This window comes from Mytilus galloprovincialis, chromosome 2 (genome assembly GCF_965363235.1).
Source record: "Mytilus galloprovincialis chromosome 2, xbMytGall1.hap1.1, whole genome shotgun sequence".
In the NCBI taxonomy this organism is placed as follows: Eukaryota; Metazoa; Mollusca; class Bivalvia; order Mytilida; family Mytilidae; genus Mytilus; species Mytilus galloprovincialis.
The window spans coordinates 29,771,451-29,791,536 of record NC_134839.1 but is presented as its reverse complement, the minus strand read 5'-3'; the positions used below and the strand labels follow the sequence as shown (position 1 = coordinate 29,791,536).

General features: G+C 35.5%; 1 protein-coding gene across 7 annotated transcripts in view; it reads right to left on the bottom strand.

Annotated features, from left to right (window-relative positions):
• LOC143063331 (uncharacterized) overlaps positions 1 to 20,086 on the bottom strand; it is a 45,539-nt gene that overhangs the window by 16,393 nt on the left and 9,060 nt on the right. The window contains exons 4-18 of one of the 7 annotated variants that reach the window (XM_076235420.1): positions 18,673 to 18,987; positions 17,196 to 17,480; positions 16,575 to 16,889; positions 15,912 to 16,223; positions 14,707 to 15,018; positions 13,478 to 13,789; positions 12,568 to 12,879; positions 11,888 to 12,199; positions 10,585 to 10,920; positions 9,914 to 10,225; positions 6,895 to 7,203; positions 6,004 to 6,315; positions 4,832 to 5,146; positions 3,980 to 4,264; positions 535 to 659 (exon numbers count right to left, since the gene is read on the bottom strand). In XM_076235420.1, the coding sequence (XP_076091535.1) occupies positions 535 to 659; positions 3,980 to 4,264; positions 4,832 to 5,146; positions 6,004 to 6,315; positions 6,895 to 7,203; positions 9,914 to 10,225; positions 10,585 to 10,920; positions 11,888 to 12,199; positions 12,568 to 12,879; positions 13,478 to 13,789; positions 14,707 to 15,018; positions 15,912 to 16,223; positions 16,575 to 16,889; positions 17,196 to 17,480; positions 18,673 to 18,987 (4,469 nt within the window). The remainder of the gene's footprint in view (positions 1 to 534; positions 660 to 3,979; positions 4,265 to 4,831; positions 5,147 to 6,003; positions 6,316 to 6,894; positions 7,204 to 9,913; positions 10,226 to 10,584; positions 10,921 to 11,887; positions 12,200 to 12,567; positions 12,880 to 13,477; positions 13,790 to 14,706; positions 15,019 to 15,911; positions 16,224 to 16,574; positions 16,890 to 17,195; positions 17,481 to 18,672; positions 18,988 to 20,086) is intronic. The other 6 variants (XM_076235423.1, XM_076235421.1, XM_076235422.1 and 3 more) reach the window with 6 other exon arrangements.

The window sequence follows — 20,086 nt, the reverse complement described above, 5'->3', positions numbered from 1 at the left end:
AAGAGGCACAATTCGATCCACATATTTAACCCATACGTGACCTAGAAAAACTACAGACTTGTTATTAGCCCTGCGTCGTGTCCAAGGCCAATTGCCAGTACATAAAAGTAAATCCAGTTCGCTTGGCTACTGATAAATTTATAAGCTAGGTAGGTTGTTCCCAAAGCATGCAGTAAACAAACTGTATACGTCAGTGCTATGCTATGCTGGTATTTAAGATATCATACGTGTACACTGTATACTGATCTATCGGAATCGGACACTGTGTAAAACAAAGAAGCAATTCTTACTGATCTTACATTTAGCTATATTAAAGAAATACAACCAAACTGTGCAAGTACTATCATAATCAAACACTGTTTCTCGAAAAAAAAACTGTACAAGTTCTTTCAAAATCAAACATTGATCCCAAAACAACGGGGCCACTCAAAAATCAATTTTGATGAATTTGCAATAATATTATCCTTCTGCTATATTTTGTATGTAACACTACCACACACACAGACACACAAATCATTTTAAAATGATACTTACAAAATGTACAAGTTCCATCGGAATAAGGAAATGCGTAACATTAACAGTTGAGTCTGTTGGGCGTACAAGTTTGTTGTAACCGTTGAGAATCTTTGTTATGATGTAATGTTCTGTAGCAGGTTTTTCTGAAATAAAAAAAAATCATGTAGCAATCACTTTCATTTGCTGGTAGATATCATATAGTAATTAATTCGAGGTTGTTGCTCTTTTGTAACAGGGCCTTTGATAGGGTTGTGGGATATAAGGGGAAAGTGGGATTTGGGAAATAGGGGATAAACAATGTGGTTCTGGGAAAAAGGAAAGAAAGAAACGTTGGAAATGAGAAATATTACATAAAAAACTAGATTTTGGAAATGAGTTCCCCCGTGTTACCTCACTCACACCTACAAATGTATTATTCATGCTCATCTGACCAGCATTTACTTTATGAATTTTAGATTACGCGCCTTACTGATATATACCCGTGATTGTGATTTAATATCTATTTGTACAAAGTATATTTCCATTATATCATTTCACACTGAAGTGAAAACAAACACTTTGTCGTTAATTTCACACCCCTGAAGTAAATATATTTGAGCAAGACATTATTCATTAAATGATTATCTCGAATCAAAAGTGTTGTGTTTCAGTTAAGGCCACATGTTTTGCGTTGTTTTGTATTCGTTTGTCCATAAGTTTTTGATAATCTTGAGATAAAAAACGAAAACAAATTTGACAATGTAATTAAAATAAGAATTCCAAAGATCATATCATGAGGAGCATGTGAACTAAGTTTCAAGTTGATAGGACTTCAACTACATCAAAACCTACTTTGACCAAAAACTTAAACCTGAAACGGGACAGACGGACGAACGGACGCACAGACCGGAAAACATAATGCCCATAAATGGAGCATATAAATATTGCTATTGGCCAATTTAAAGTGTAACTTTCACAACTCGTTCGCTATGCCCGTGTCTGTTGTGACGCTTTTGATTTCAACGAACGCAATCTATGAATTACTGGTAAATTATTAAACCAGGGATATCGTTACCATAAATTACTTAAAACCTTTACTAAATTTGTCCATACATATAAAGATTTGGTTTTGAAGTTTGGTTATACCTGTAGAAAACTTATTTCAAACGGGATAGCACATCCTCATTTTTACGGAAATGTTGTTAACCGTGCCCGGAAATTTAGAAATGATCCATGTAAACTTGTCGCTCCTATTCAACACTGTAATAAAATCATTGAATATTGATTTTATTCGTATAAATATTGATTTTGTTATCAGTAAATTAAAAGCAAATTATTACTAGTATGTTATATATGTTCCAGACCATATGAGTATTTGGACCGTATACGTATACTCGTACGGTCTGACCATACGCGTACGGTCGGACCGTATGAGTATACGCGTACGGTCCAGTACGAGCTGACCATACATGTTATTTGATCATATGGGTTAAATTGAAACAATAAAATTGAGAATGGAAATGGGGAATGTGCCAAAGAGACAACAACCCGACCATAGAAAAAAAACAACAGCAGAAGGTCACCAACAGGTCTTCAATGTAGCGAACAATTCCCGCACCCGGAGGCGTCCTTCAGCTGGCCCCTAAACAAATATATACTAGTTCAGTGATTATGAACGCCATACTAATTTCCAAATTGTACACAAGAAACTAAAATTAAAATAATACAAGACTAACAAAGGCCAGAGGCTCCTGACTTGGGACAGGCGCAAAAATGCGGCGGGGTTAAACATGTTTGTGAGATCTCAACCCTCCCCCTATACCTCTAGCCAATGTAGAAAGTAAACGCATTACAATACGCACATTAAAATTCAGTTCAAGAGAAGTCCGAGTCTGATGTCAGAAGATTTATCACATTTGTATCACATTGTCAGAAGCATTTATCACAAACTTTATTTTTAGTTTTACAAATTGTTATTGATAATTTATTACAATGATAGATAGAATGAACAAACGAACATTTGAAATTAAGTATTTGTTTAATTTTATATCTGAATCCTATTTTGGTACTCTCGCCCAAGGGGACACGATTGATAGTTTAGTCTAAGATGCATGGTTTTTTAATTAGTTGTTAGTGGCTTTGAACTAGCTGTCAGATAACTGCGAGTACTCTCAGATCTGTTCATTGTGTCTTTTTGTGTCGGGATGTATAAGTACCCGGCCACGTCCCTTGTATTTTTGTCCATCTGATGAGTTAAGCCTTTTTCAACTGATATTTATAGTTCGTTCTTATGTTGTACTGTTATACCACTGTCCCAGGTTAGGGGAGGGTTGGGATCTCGCTAACATGTTTAACCCCGCCACATTATTTATGTATGTGCCTGTCCCAAGTCAGGAGCCTGTAATTCAGTGGTTGTCGTTTGTTTATGTGTTACATATTTGTTTTTCTTTCATTTTTTTTTATATAAATAAGGCCGTTAGTTTTCTCGTTTGAATTGTGTTACGTTGTCTTATCGGGGCCTTTAATAGCTGACTATTCGGTATGGGTATTCGGTATGGGCTTTGCTCATTCAGTGTTGAAGGCCGTACGGTGACCTATAGTTGTTAATGTCTGTGTCATTTTGGTCTCTTGTGGACAGTTATCTCATTGGCAATCATACCGCATCTTCTTTTTTATATTACCAATTGGGGACACTGATATAGTATTGGTGCCTACTGTAGAGAATTCATTGGTCGCCTCACAGACTTAACTTACCAATTGGGAACAATGATATTGTATTGGTGTCTACTGTAGAGAATTCCTTGGTCGCCTCACAGACTTAACTTACCAATTGGGAACAATGATATTGTATTGGTGCCTACTGTAGAGAATTCATTGGTCGCTTCACAGACATAACTTACCAATTGGGGACAATGATATGGTATTGGTGCCTACTGTAGAGAATTCCTTGGTCGCTTCACAGACATAACTTACCAATTGGGGACAATGATATGGTATTGGTGCCTACTGTAGAGAATTCCTTGGTCGCTTCACAGACATAACTTACCAATTGGGGACAATGATATGGTATTGGTGCCTACTGTAGAGAATTCATTGGTCGCTTCACAGACATAACTTACCAATTGGGGACAATGATATGGTATTGGTGCCTACTGTAGAGAATTCATTGGTCGCTTCACAGACATAACTTACCAATTGGGGACAATGATATGGTATTGGTGCCTACTGTAGAGAATTCATTGGTCGCTTCACAGACATAACTTACCAATTGGGGACAATGATATGGTATTGGTGTCTACTGTAGAGAATTCATTGGTCGCTTCACAGACATAACTTACCAATTGGGGACAATGATATGGTATTGGTGTCTACTGTAGAGAATTCATTGGTCGCTTCACAGACATAACTTACCAATTGGGGACAATGATATGGTATTGGTGTCTACTGTAGAGAATTCATTGGTCGCTTCACAGACATAACTTACCAATTGGGGACAGTGATATAGTATTGGTGTCTACTGTAGAGAATTCATTTGTCGCTTCACAGACATAACTTCCACCATCAGCCATCTCTATCTCAGATATCGTTAAAGCTGGATTATCGGTATTACCACCCGATAATCTAGGATCAACAGACACAAAAATCCGATCACTGTTTCTGTACCATTTAATTTCTGTTGGAGTCCCGGATGTGATCACACAGTCTAAAGTTACTGCGTCTTCGGTGAAAGGATCGTATAATGTTTTAGGTGCTATAATCGTCAGTGCATCTGTCAAAAGAAAAGGAAAAGTTAAAAAAAACCTTCATATAATAAGGTAAAATAATATCAACACATTTTTATTATTTAAGATGAAATTTGTCAGTCAAATAATTCACTGTAACAATTTTGTTCTGGTTTCGTTTGCAAAAATTTGCATGCGGTAAGTGATTCTCACAGTCTCAGATAAGCCATTTGTTGATGGTGGAAGTCTAGTTTTAGCTTGTTTTATCCTTACCTTTAATAGTGAGTGCTTAGCTATAAGTTTCTGGGGTAAAGATATCTAATTTTACAAGTAACCTTAAATAGTGAGTTATAGCTATATGTTTGTGGGTTAAAATTGCTCAATGTTTCTGGTTGTATGCTTTACCTATGAGTAACCGATAGTCCAGCTATTGATGAGTTCGCATGTTAACTAGCTTAATGTTTCTGGTTGTATCGGCTTTACCTATGAGTAACCGATAGTCCAGCTATTGATGAGTTCGCATGTTAACTAGCTTAATGTTTCTGGTTGTGTGCTTTACCTATGAGTAACCTATAGTCCAGCTATTGATGAGTTCGCATGTTAACTATCCTTACCTTTAATAGTGAGTGATAAATTAGTTGTTTGTGGGTTGTTGCTGCCCAATGTTTCTGGATGGAATACATCACAATACAGCACTTCCCTATCACTACTGGTACTAGGAGTCCACAATAGGGTACCAGTCACTTCATACGTCTTACTGTTATCATCATATACTGAGTTAACTGTCACTTCATTACCGAACACAGAGTTACCGATCCTGATAGTCATTGATTGCTCTGGAAAAGCGCCACGTGACGTACAAGTCCAAGATTTTTGTACTCCTGTTGTTATTTTAGTTGGACCTGTGAGAGTTGGTTTAGTTGGTGTCGCTAAAAGTACAAATTGGCATTTCTCTTTATATGAAAATTTGTTCTGGATAAATATCTACAGTCATATGTATTATTATCATAAGTTTATACATTGTGAATATTATTACTTTTTAACTAATTAACTTTTTATCAAATTATATCTGACGCAAATGACGTTTGAAAATAAGGTTTTAAAAGATCACTAGTGTACATGTGTATACATTTTTTTTTGGTAAATATGCCTTCAAGATTAATAAGTCTGTAATTCGCTATTCTTCCTATGACTACTAATACTGTGACAAGCTGTGATGTCGATATAGGTTCACTAGCTATGGTCTCGCTATGGTATTGACCAAAAGTTCATTATCTATGAAATCGATTAAACGTTCTCAAGCTGTGACATCGAATAAAGGTTCACAACTTGTAGCTTATGCTAAAGGTTCTCAAGCTGTGACATCGAATAAAGGTTCACAACTTGAAGCATATGCTGTAGGTTCACAAGCTGTGACATCGAATAAAGGTTCAAAACTTGTAGCATATGCTAAAGGTTCACAAGCTTTGACATCGAATAAAGGTTCACAACTTGTAGCATATGCTTTAAGGTTCACAAGTTGTGACATCGAATAAAGGTTCACAACTTGAAGCATATGCTTTAATGTTCACAAGCTGTGACATCGAATAAAGGTTCACAACTTGAAGCATATGCTTTAAGGTTCACAAGCTGTGACATCGAATAAAGGTTCACAACTTGAAGCATATGCTTTAAGGTTCACAAGCTGTGACATCGACTAAAGGTTCACAAGCCGTGGCATCGACTAAGGATTCACAAGCTGTTTGTTATGCGTTTGAATGTACATTGATATTTAAAGTATACTTACAGTTCACTGTTAATGTTAAACTAACTGTCTGTGGACTTTGACCTAAAGTGTCCGGATGTAAAACATCACATGACAGGGTTTCTCCGTTATTTTTGGATTCTGGACTCCATACAAGTGTACCAGTTACTCTGTTAAGCTTTGACTTTTCGTCATATTCTGAGCTAATGGTTACTTGGCTATTAAGAAGTGTTGTACCAATCCTCATACTCATGGTTTGTTTAGGATTGCCACCTAGGGACAGACATGTCCACGTATTTGAGGTACCAGAAAGCATCGTCGTGGGACCAGTCAATAATGGTGTCTCTGGTGTTGCTGTAAGAAAAACAACAGAAGGTAATAAAAACAGAAGGTACTCGTGACTTTTCGATAAAACAACTCTGCAGTAAAATCAACATATATAACAAGTATAAGATGCACCCCATACTACCGATCAAAGACTTGAGTGAGGACATTTGCCTATATGTATATAAAGAATAAGTCTTCTCGTGAATGAAGCCTCCAGGTGTTCTGTCAGACAAATTTAGTAAATTCTTGGAAATCTTTGAATAAAAATTATTTCTACACGACGGAATGCTATGGAATAAAATCAGAACTGCCAGTCATTAGGTAAAACTTACTTGAAAATTAAAAGAACATGATGGAGAGTTGTCTCATTGGCACTCGTACAACATCTTCCTATATATCTATGATGGATTGAAAACAATATTTATGTTCAACCAGAGATGTGTGTTATACGTCAATGCGAAAGCTACCCGACGACACAAAATGCGACACAAAGCTCAACATAGAATCTTCATCAAAACATACAGTATGCCAAGAGACCGGAAATTCAACAGAAATTACACAAATAATACAAATCCATAATGATAAAACAAAACATTAAATACTTACTTTTAACGGTTAAAGGTAAGCTGACGGTTTGTGGGCTGTTCCCTAATGTTTCATGCGTCACATCACAGTACACTATCTCTCCATTATTGCTGGTTTTGGGGCTCCATACAAGAGTACCTGTTACTTTGTATGTCTTTGAATTTTGATCAAACTCCGAGCTAGTTGTCAACTCGTTGGGTGATAAAGTGTTTCCTATTCTCATGGACATCTTCTGTTCTGGGTTGCCTCCCATTGATATACATATCCACGTTTCTGGGGTACCAGATGTTGCTGTTGTTGGACCTGTTAATGTTGGTGGCTGGGGAATTGCTGTAAATTCAGAATAAAATACAATAATGTGATTGTGTTACGATTTATTTGTGGTCCCTTTGTATTCATGGTAACTGTACTAAAATAGTCCTTTTTAAAATTATTTGTATAAATTAAGATAAAGTAATGAGAGAAGTTTTCAGATGAAAAACGCCAAGAGTGTTAATGATTAAGCGATATACAAAGCAGGATACGAGAAATAAGATTTTATTCTATTCCTTAGACGAAATGTTATCATCAGGGGTCAACGTTTATCGAATCGTCTCTAAAAACCGTGCTTAGTGTGACTATTTTTATTTGCACTGCAATGTTGGAAATACTGTTTCCGTTCCAATAACATGTAAGATCAAGAACCGACTGTGTTACTAGCATTGTTCTAATTCTCATGGTCTCTAGTCAACAAAACACATTCTAAAGTAACGGAATAAGTAAGGCTTGAAATCGACAGACCGCCTACCTTCAAAGATTGTTTTTTTTTGTTTGTTTGAAGAGTCTGGGGTGTTCTTATTCATAATACGCTAAGGATGTACTTATGTGAAATTTAAGAAATCAAGAATTTAAAATTGATACTATAAGTCGAAATAGCATTAGTTAAGTTAACTAATGCTATTTCGACTTATAGTATAAATTTTAACTTAAGGAACGAAATAAGCTAAAAATATTGATAGGTTATGAGGCTCCTTTTCAAGATATTTGTGTTTTGAAAAATAGCGGAAAATGGCGGACTAGGATTTGCATTGGTAGTATTTAGGTCTCAAGTCGAAAGAAAAGAAATCTCGAATCTGCTTCAATTTTGGTAAATGACCTTTTATGTGCTACTGAAGTATTATATGAAACGAAAAATGGGTGGTATTTGGCAAATAGTTTACCCAGTATCGGAGGAATAAACAACGAGGAGTCCGAACATCTGACACAAATTCTAAACCTCACATACGTACATCCTTAAATTCAACTGAAATAATACAGAAAATTCCAACGATCCATGAGAATATAGTTTATCATTGGTCTTTCAGATACGCCCAATTTGCGGTATCAAAAAATAACAAATACGTAATATGTTATATTAAAGTACACAATTGAGTATACTGAAAAGTACGCATGCACTATTTGAGCTAATATTAAATGGAGATCCGCCTTCAACTGACAGTATCTTATAATGAATCGTTAGCAAGGACTAGTCCTACACAAACATTTCAAGTATAATAAAACAAGATGCATGATTAAATACACAATTATATAAGTTGAAAGAATTTTGATGTTTAATAATGCCCGGAGTTAAATGGATTTAAATCATTTAAATTTGTATTTTGACAGGTGCTCATTGGTGTAAATTCTTATGCATTCTTTTCATTTTTTTCTGAGGCATATGTGAAAGTTAATCCAATATGTCTTACTATTGTTCCTTAACAAACATTATGTTTGTGACGAAAGTATTGCATCGTGTAAAAATTATATTATACATGTAAAAAAAACTTATAATACCGTTAAAAACTAGCCAGTCAAGGTCGTTTAAACTACCATATGTAAATATATTAAATTTTTCATACCAAGGACTTGTTTAGTAAGAAGGTCTCACTATAAATTTCTTGCTAGCCTATAACCAAAAGGATGAAAGGGAAAGCATCCATACACAATTTTCAGTTGAAATTATGGTCATTTTTACAAATTTTTCAATAAATAAACCTGTGGTAGATGATAAGTTGTCTTACTGATAATTCTACAAAATCTCTTTTTTTTTCATACTAAAACGCACAGCTGGGAATATATGAACTGAAATGATTTGTTTATTACGGAAGCCGATATGGGCCATTCAAAAAAAGATGCAAATATTAAATTTTACAATATAAATAAATATCTTTAACCAATGGATTCAAATAGCAAAAGCTATATGCAATAAACAAATATATACTTATTAAGCTTCATGTAAATTATTTAACAATGAAATACATTAAATATGAAATTTGGAGTTTTACCAAGGGAGCTAATAATTTATAAATAACACTGTATGCCACACAGCATTTCGGGGACTCTCCCTCTGGTATCTTTCGTCCCTCTTTTATAGCTGACTACGCGGGGGCTTTTCTAATTATTGGGGGCATTATGATGACCTATAGCTGTTAATTTCTGTGTCATTTAGTGTCTTGGCAATCATAATACATATTCTTTTATATAAATATATATATGGCGATGTCGTTATTACGACATGTAGTGATGTCGTTATTACGACATGTTATGTCGAAATTACGACATAGCGATGTCGTTATAACGACATGTTATGTCGAAGTAACGACATCGCGATGTCGTAATAACGACATGTTATGTCGAAATTACGACATGCTATGTCGTAATTACGACATAAACATTTTTTTTTTTGGAATGGCCCTTATCGGCTCCCGCAGTTTATTATAAAACAGCTAATGAAAAGTCTTTGAGTGTCAAGATGCTTTCTAGTAGGGCGAAATCAATTTATTATTATTCTGTATAACTCTTGCCTTAAAATAATATATTTCATCCCATCATTTTTATTATTAATGAAGTCTCCAAAGATGGAACAAGCAGCCATTTAACATTTGTGCTATCGTGAATGTTATGTTGTATCGACAGTGTAGGATTCACGATAATTGATTTTGGCGTTTGCTCATTTTTTCTATACCTTGTTCATCACAATATAAAACAAATCAGTTTGTAAAATGCGTTGTTGATTTCTTACCCTGTACAGTGAGTGGCAAGCTGACTGTCTGTGGACTATTTCCTAAGGTGTCGGGATGTGAAACATCACAGTAAAGTGTTTCTCTGTTGTAAGTGGTTGTAGGACTCCATACAAGTGTTCCTGTAACTCTGTAGGTCTTAGAAATTTCATCGTATACTGTATTAAACGTCACCCTATTACCAAATACAGAGTTACCGACCCTGATGGACAAAGTTTGCTCTGGAAAACCACCAGAGGATACACAAGTCCACGTGTGAGATGTACCAGAGATAACTGAGACTGGACCGGTCAGTTCTGGGGTTTGTGGTGTGGCTGGAATATAGAGAAAATATTATGGGCTAAATATAGATACATAGTTCCATGGGTGTGGTGTACTAGAGGGAACTGAGACAGGCGCTGTCAGTTAAATTGGGTTTATGGTGTGATTGTTATAAGAATCTTATAAGAGAAAAGGCTATAGAATAAACATTAATACACAGGTTCAGATATTAGATGCATATGTACCATAAAAAACTGGTATTAGTCCAGTCAATTATGGAGCATATGGTGTGACTGTTATATCCGTTATCAAGAAAATACTTCTGTATTAATTTGTTTTCCATCAAACGTTTATTGATGACATTCTTCGGTTAAACTAAGAGAGATAACTCTTGAGTTTCTACGATTCTTACCTTGCACTGTCAGCTGAAGACTAACTGTCTGTGGGTTGTTTGGTCCTAACGTTTCTGGATGAGTAACATCGCAATATAAACTTTGACCGTTATTACTGGTGTCTGGACTCCAAACAAGTGTACCGGTAACTTTATACGTCTTTAAAGTTTGATCATACTCTGATTTGGTTGTGACTTCAGTCGTGAAAACAGAGTTTTCTAATCTGATGGACATCGTCTGCTCTGGGAAACCACCCAAAGATACACATGTCCACGTTTCTGGTGTTCTGTATGCCACTCTTGACGTTCTTGGTGAAACTGTTGTCGGACCAGTTAATGTTGGTGGTTGTGGGGTTGCTGTGAATTGGATAATGGAACATTATTATTTGTATACTTTTCCTTTTAAATACTTGTTTGTGTTTGAAATGATGCAACCTTATTTAAATTGAAAAATATGCTGAGCCGGAGTTTCATAAGTAAGGACTTTTTGGAATAATAACAATAAAAACACGGGCATTTTAAACAGTAACATCTCTTAGAAATGTGTGGAATTCTCTAGTAGATAACTATGATTTGAAGATATTTTACGCCAACACCCCTTTTGAATGGAAAACTTTAATCATAAAATCATCCTTTTGTTTTAGCAGGATACATTCTATTTTATACTATTACGCCAATTAAAAAAAAATCATTGATCCGCCCCTGTATACGTGTGTGCATTATATATATTATTCATTGACATAGAGTTTAGGGAAGTTGAAGCACACACTTTTTTGATAGATTTATTCTAAATAACGTGAACATCGATCAAAATTTGGTTCAATCTGTTCAACAGCATAGACCCCTTTCATTGAAAATAACTTTTCTTATCGTACGCTTTCCTTATGCATTGGTTTTTGAAAAATACTATTAGAATTCTTTTTACATAATTGAAAGCAATACCTCAAATTTCAGTGACAGTCAAAGGGAGAGAAATGTTGAATAATTGTTTAACTTGAAATTGATTGGTCTTCCTTAAATATCCTAATTATTAATGTTGATTATTATAGAGGGAAGTATGAACCTCACAGTTTTCTTGGTATGCTTTAAATTACTAAACGGGCGAGAAATAAAGGATATCCGCGATCAACTCCCAAAGACGACGTTTCAATTTCTGATTATTGTAACACAAATATAAGTATTAAAAGCACGTATCAACACATAACATACAGTGTCAAATAACGTTTTAAGGTATATGTTCCTGTCATTTTTTCTAAAACAGTAGGGTTGTTTTTTAAATTTATGTTTTCCTGAAAACACAAAACTGTTAGACTAATTATCTTACTATTAACAGTTAAAGGTAAAGTAACTGTTTGAGGAGCTTGTCCTAAGGTGTCGGGGTGTAAAACATCACAGTAAAGTGTTTCTCCGTTGTAAGTGGTTGTAGGGCTCCATAAAAGTGTTCCTGTTACTCTGTATGTCTTAGAACTTTGATTGTATACTGTATTAAACGTCACCTCATTACCAAACACAGAGTTACCGACCCTGATTGACATAGTTTGTTCTGGGTAACCACCGGATGAAACACAAGTCCATGTATGAGATGTACCAGAGATAACTGAGGCCGGACCCGTCAGTACTGGGGCTTGTGGTGTGGCTGTAATATAGAAAAGGAATATTGACAAAACATTTACACACACGCTCCGACGTTTGATACTTTTTTACACTGCTTTTTTTTTGTATTCATAGATAAAATGAAGTAGGTTTAAAAGAGTGGCGAAATATACCAAAGTGATGATTAATTAAGCAAGTTGAAGATGATTTTCTAATACTCCACAACAAACAAAAAACAACGAAAGACAAGCAGGACACAAATCACAACTTAGAAAAACGATTGACCATCAAGAACCCAACCAAAACGTGGGGGTGATTACATGTGCAACGGAAGGATAAGCAGATCATGCTCCATATGTGACACCTGTCGTGTATTTGAAGGTTTATAAAATGCATAGAGGATTGTCTTACCCTGTACAGTTAGTGACAAGCTGACTGTCTGTGGACTATTTCCTAAGGTGTCGGGGTGTAAAACATCACAGTAAAGTGTTTCTCCGTTGTAAGTGGTTGTAGGGCTCCATAAAAGTGTTCCTGTTACTCTGTAGGTCTTAGAACTTTCATCGTATACTGTATTAAACGTCACCTCATTACCAAACACAGAGCTACCGACCCTGATTGACATAGTTTGTTCTGGATAACCACCCGAGGATACACAAGTCCATGTGTTAGATGTTCTGGCGGTCACTGAGGCTGGACCGGTCAGAACCGGGGTTTGTGGTGTAGCTGAAAAGTAGAGAAAAAGACTAGTAACTAAAGGTAGACTCTCAGGTCCAAGTATTAGATATAGTATTCTCTTTAACTTTCTTTATTTCAAGATAAAATAAAGTATAGGCTTTTAAAAAGAAACGAAATATACCAAAGGAATATTAAAAACTCGAAAACAAAACTACAAATCATTATCAGAGAACGAACAACGAAAAAAAGACAAATAACAGTTCACAAAACACAACATAGAAAACTAAAGACTGAGCAACATGAACCCTGCCAAAACCCCGATTTGATCATATGTCTAGGAGTTATATACTTTTTACTTTACGTGTTTATCAAAAGAAGGAATGAAATAGGTTTCAAAAGAAAAGTAAAATAGAGTGAATGGATAATGAAACAAGTATATTGTAGTTCGAAGACAATCTGACAATGTCATTGCAATAAACAAAAAACTACCCCACGGCAAATGATGTACACAAAACACAACATAGAAAACTAAAGACTGAGCGATACGAACATATCAAGTGCTGCGGGAGGGTAAACAAATCCTGCTCCATATGTGACACCCGTTATGAATTTGAAGGTTTGTAAAATGCCTAGAGGATTGTCTTACCCTGTACAGTGAGTGACAAGCTGACTGTCTGTGGACTATTTCCTAAGGTGTCGGGATGTAAAACATCACAGTAAAGTGTTTCGCCGTTGTAAGTGGTTGCAGGGCTCCATACAAGTGTTCCTGTAACTCTGTAGGTCTTAGAACTTTCATCGTATACTGTATTAAACGTCACCTCATTACCAAATACAGAGTTACCGACCCTGATTGACATAGTTTGTTCTGGATAACCACCGGAGGATACACAAGTCCATGTGTTAGATGTTCCGGCGGTCACTGAGGCTGGACCGGTCAGAACTGGGGTGTTTGGTGTGGCTGAAATGTAGAGAAAAGACTATGAACTAAAGGTAGATTCAAAGGTCCAAGTACTAGATAAAGTATCTTTTTATTTTATTTTTTTATTTCAAGATAAAATAAAGTAGGTTTTTAAAGAGAAACGAAATATACCAAAGGGATATTAAAAACTCGAAAACAAAATTATAAATCATTATCAGAAAACGAACAACGAAAAAGAGACAAATAACAGTTCACAAAACACAACATAGAAAACTAAAGAGAGACTGAGCAAAATGAACCCTGCCAAAAACCCGAGGTGATCACATGCCTAGGAGTTAGATACTATTTACTAACGGTCTTTTTACTTTACTTGTTTATTTTAGGAATGACTGTAATATTTTTTTCTGTCTATGAAATAATAACATAAAAAATGTGGTGCACACTGAATAACCCGCGTAGTGGGCTATTTAAAGTGTGCACCACATTTGTTATGTTATTTCGAATGGGCAGAAAAACATTAGTCATTTCTTATAATTTAATTCTTAATTCCATTTACAACCGGAGTAAATAATGAAAAATGATGATGACGCCAAGGGTCACGTGACAAAATTATGTCCATGAGCTGATAAACAAAACGACGTCAGCCATTCAGAAAACACGTTACATCCAAAATTAAATTATTAAAAGATAGAATGAAATAGGTTTAAAAAAAATCAAAATAGAGTGAATGGATAATGAAACAAGTATATTGTAGTTCGAAGACAATCTGACAATGCCATTGCAATTAACAAAAAACTACCCCACGGCAAATGATGTACACAAAATACAACATAGAAAACTAAAGACTGAGCGATACGAACATATCATGTGCTGCGGGAGGGTAAACAAATCCTGCTCCATATGTGACACCCGTTGTGAATTTGAAGGTTTGTAAAATGCCTAGAGGATTGTCTTACCCTGTACAGTGAGTGACAAGCTGACTGTCTGTGGACTATTTCCTAAGGTGTCGGGATGTAAAACATCACAGTAAAGTGTTTCGCCGTTGTAAGTGGTTGTAGGGCTCCATACAAGTGTTCCTGTAACTCTGTAGGTCTTAGAACTTTCATCGTATACTGTATTAAACGTCACCTCATTACCAAACACAGAGCTACCGACCCTGATTGACATAGTTTGTTCTGGATAACCACCGGAGGATACACAAGTCCATGTGTTAGATGTTCCGGCGGTCACTGAGGCTGGACCGGTCAGAACTGGGGTGTTTGGTGTGGCTGAAATGTAGAGAAAAAGACTATGAACTAAAGGTAGATTCAAAGGTCCAAGTACTAGATAAAGTATCTTTTTAATTTTTTTTTTATTTCAAGATAAAATAAAGTAGGTTTTTAAAGAGAAACGAAATATACCAAAGGGATATTAAAAACTCGAAAACAAAATTATAAATCATTATCAGAAAACGAACAACGAAAAAGAGACAAATAACAGTTCACAAAACACAACATAGAAAACTAAATTAAGACTGAGCAAAATGAACCCTGCCAAAAACCCGAGGTGATCATATGCCTAGGAGTTAGATACTTTTTACTTTACTTGTTTATTTAAGGAATGACTGTAATCTTTTTTTTCTGTCTATGAAGAAATAACATAAAAAATGTGGTACACACTGAATAACCCGCGTAGTGGGCTATTTAAAGTGTCCACCACATTTGTTATGTTATTTCGAATGGGCAGAAAAATATTAGTCATTTCTTATCATTTCATTCTTAATTCAATTTACAACCGGAGTAAATCATGAAAAACGTTGATGACGCCAAGGGTCACGTGACAAAATTATGTCCATGAGCTGATAAACAAAACGACGTCAGCCAATCAGAAGATGCGTTACATCCAAAATTAAATTATTAAAAGATAGAAGGAAATAGGTTTCAAAAGAAAACCAAAATAGAGTGAATGGATAATGAAACAAGTATATTGTAGTTCGAAGACAATCTGACAATGCCATTGCAATAAACAAAAAACTACTCCACGGCAAATGACAAACATTGAAATCTAAAGACTGAGCGATACGATCATATCATGTGCTCCGGGAGGGTAAACAAATCCTGGTCCATATGTGACACCCATCGTGTATTTGCAGGTTTGTAAAATGCCTAGAAGATTGTCTTACCCTGTACCGTGAGTGGTAGGCTGACTGTCTGTGGACTATTTCCTAATGTGTCAGGATGTAAAACATCACAGTAAAGTGTTTCTCCGTTGTAAGTGGTTGTAGGACTCCATACAAGTGTTCCTGTAACTCTGTAGGTCTTAGAACTTTCATCGTATACTATATTAAACGTCACCTCATTACCAAATACAGAGTTACCGACCCTGATTGACATAGTTTGTTCTGGATAACCACCGGAAGATATACAAGTCCATGTATGAGATGTGCCTGAGATAACTGAGGCCGGACCAGTCAGTTCTGGTGTTTGTGGTGTGGCTGTACAATAAATGTTTGAAAACAAATTCCTTAGCAAGTTAAGGTGGTAGACTTAAATAGTAGCAGGTAGTGAGTAGACGTATAATGTTGTTTTTTTTTTTAATCAGAGAAATATCTTAAGCACAGACTGAGCCAAGTGAAGGAATACCCAAATAATAACCTTATTGAAGCTAAAAAAAAAGGTTTTTAATTGTGACCACATAGGTCATATTTCTCCGTGTTGAATGACTTAATTGAGAGTAGTCTCATTGGCACTCATACCAGATCTTATATCTACAAATAGATGCATTACTATTTGAAAGATTGAGTAGAGCTAGTTAAAGATATTTTCCATATTTCGTTTATTCTTACATTGAACAGTCAGTGATAGACTAGTAGTTTGTGGGTTGTTTGGTCCTAACGTTTCAGTGTGCGTCACCTCGCAGTATAACTTTTGTCCATTATAACTGGTATCTGGGCTCCAAACAAGTGTTCCGGTTACTCTAAATGCCTTTGTACTATCATCATACTCTGACTTAAATGTGGCTTCATTGGTAAACACAGAGTTGTCTACCCTGATGGACATAGTCTGTTCTGGGAACCCACCCAAAGATACACATGTCCAGGTATAGGGTGTTCCTGGTGTTACTGTTGACGGACCGGTCAGTGTTGGTGGCTGTGGTGTAGCTGTAAACGGAGAGGAAAATTAGTTCTTCTGTTTTGTTCTTCTCATAACCTCAAATATAGGAGTAGCCAGAATACACCGTTTATCATATCTTCAACCATTTTTGAATATTTAGCTATATATACAAATGAACTAGCAATAAATTTAAATATTGGGGATTGGTGTATTGTGTGGATGTCTGTTAGTTTGGTCTGAGTGTTGCCCTCTAAGTGGGTTGTACCGTCGGATTCGTGTCTGAGAACGAAGTACCACAAACAAACAAAATAAAGATATCCAACCATCAACATTACAAAGAAACTGTATACTACCTTTTGGAGATACTGTTATGGTAGTGGTGTTCCTCGTGGCACTGCCATCTGTAGCCTCACATATGTAACTACCAGCATCAGTGAGTTGGACCTGAGTAATTGTTAGAGACGGTGTGTTAGCATTACCACCAGAAAGTCTTAGATTTGCCGCCATAATAACAAGTTTGTTGTTTTTGTACCATCTGACTTGGGTTGCTGTTCCAGAAGTAATAACACACGTTAATGAGATTGTCTCCCCTGTCGTTGGGTTATACTGTGTCTGTGGTGCATTTACATCCAAGGGGGCTGAAATGTTGGAATATGATAACCATCATTAATTGAGAAAGCACAAACACATATTCACTACGAACTTTAAATTCGTAGTGTTTCAAATAATTCTAAAATGTACAAAAAAAAAAATACTATTGACTATTTAGTATTAACATTAACCTTTGACAAATAGTACCGGTTATTTTTGAATGAAAAGTGTTTTATGAACAATCTACTACTTCATAAAATACGAAGATGTGGTATAATTGCCAATGAGACAACTCTCCACCAGAGAGTAAATGACATAGTGTAGTTAACAACTATAGGTCACCTTACGACCTTCAACAATCAACCCTCCCCTAACCTCCGACGGCGGTGTAGCAGGACAAACTACAAAAAAAAACAGTTGATGAGGGCTTAACAAATCAATCACAAATACAGAGACAAGACGTTGCAAGGTATTCATTCATCTCTACAACAAAAAATACGCTTAGTACAGATATAAGAATATTCGCATCGCAGTAACTGATTTCTAGTTCATAGCCATAACAACTAGTATCCTTTGTGTCTTAAAGGGGCACTAGCTACGAGATAAATATAAAAATAAAATTGTAAAACATGATTGTTATTTGGTTCTAACATTTATGAAAGTGAAAAAGTTAAAAAAAACAATAATTCGCTTTTAGCAGCCAGTATTGTTCAATTTTGTCAAAATAAGATATAAAAAAAACCATTGATGATGAATTATTCACTTGCAAGTGAATAATTCGATCTCATTGAATCCGTATTCATAGGAAATTTAATTTAACCCCTTAGCTAGAAATTAATAACGCATGAACTCTTATACAGGTAAAACAATGATTAACATATAATTTTTAATATATTAATATACATAATATTAGCAGACCTAGAATCCAATTGCACGAGTTCACTATATATCTATATCTATGTTTATATCGCTTATATGACCATCGGAGGTCTTCGAAGGTCAACTCGATAGTTAATAAGTCGGCGTCTAGGCTAAAATACACACAAAAAGAAGCTACATATTCTCGAGCCCATGCCCAGTAAATTGTTTAATTTAGACTTATCATAATTTGAATAAATGTTTTGAATTGTTTTAAATCAAACATCAGAATTCGAGTCCAATCGGTAAACATGAATTTGACAGCTAGTGCTCCTCCATTAATTGGATGTAACGGCGCCCCTTTAATTGAGTAGTACTTACATTTAACTGTTAGTGGTAGACTGACTGTCTGTGGGTTGTTAGGTCCTATAGTTTCAGGATGAGTTACATCACAGTAGAGTGTCTGTCCGTCATTAGCTGTTGTTGGGGCCCAAGAAAGGGTTCCAGTTACGGTATATGTTTGTGAAACGCGATCAAATGCTGTTTTTGTATCAAGCTCTGTAGAAAAAGCTGAATTTCCAACCCTCATGGACAATGTTTGTACAGGGTATCCACCATCAGATAAACAAGTCCACGTTGTCGGTGTCCCTGATATCATTTCTGTGGGACCTGTTAGGACTGGGGTCCGTGGAGTTTCTGTAAAACACAAGAAAAAAATAACAAATGAAGATAAATCTTTTGGAATTTCTCGAAAGTGAACTTCACTTGAAGATTTAAAAATTATACATTCATACTGAATGAAGTGGATGAGATTTTGACAGCATGCCATATGGTTATTTTGAACTGAGACTACCTTAATGGAAAAGTCAACGAAAATGTTAGTATTGTGTTTCTATATATGTTATTATTTTCTCAAAGCCCGGATGTGCAATGGCGTAGCTGCTTGAAAACTGCTCCGCAAAAGAAGTGTGTATCTAACCTGTTATGATCGGAATTCTTCCGGAAAAAAAGGTACAATATATTCATTTGAATTTGAAGAAGCTTTTGGCGAGAAATATTTATCTTAAACTGTGCCAATTTAATAATTTTATTTTGAAACGATATTGCTGTTCAAAATGATTTGAAGCGTTTCCAACGAGTAACGTCATAATAACAACCCTGATTATTCCGTAACGTTTTCCTATTGTGTGTGTTACGTTCTACAATTGTTTAAGGTAGCAATAAACAGTTAGGAAAAAATATTAAAATTTGCCCTCATAAATTTTACCATCCCCTTTTCATTGCTTTCTTGCAATACTAAGTTTACTGTTTGTGTCATATATGTGCATATGTATGTAATCAGAATCTTCCATAGATTTTATATCCAGTATATAAAATGGTAAAATATAATTTCTTTTGGGTGTATCCATGGCAACAATCTGCACTTATTTGCTATAAAATATTGCAAAAAGGGGGGGAAAGATGTCACATATTTCCCCAAAATTTGGCTAAAAGTAGAATTTCAATCGCTTGAAGTAATACCTTTTCTGAAACTGTGTACATATATCATTCAGTAGATCCAATGAAAATCATATGTCTTTCGTCTCATTTTTTTGTAAAATTGCGTCAAAAACTTCGTGTAGAAAAAAAGTGTTTGTAAACATTACATTAATTTCTGGACCGATGGCCGGTCAAGCTATGAAAATACGGATTGTCAAACAGAAAATAGCCCATAAAACATGTTAAAAACAATCTTGATGCTCTTATAAACCATCTTTGAAGGCTAAATTTGTACTCAGCTGTCTAAAAATGAATT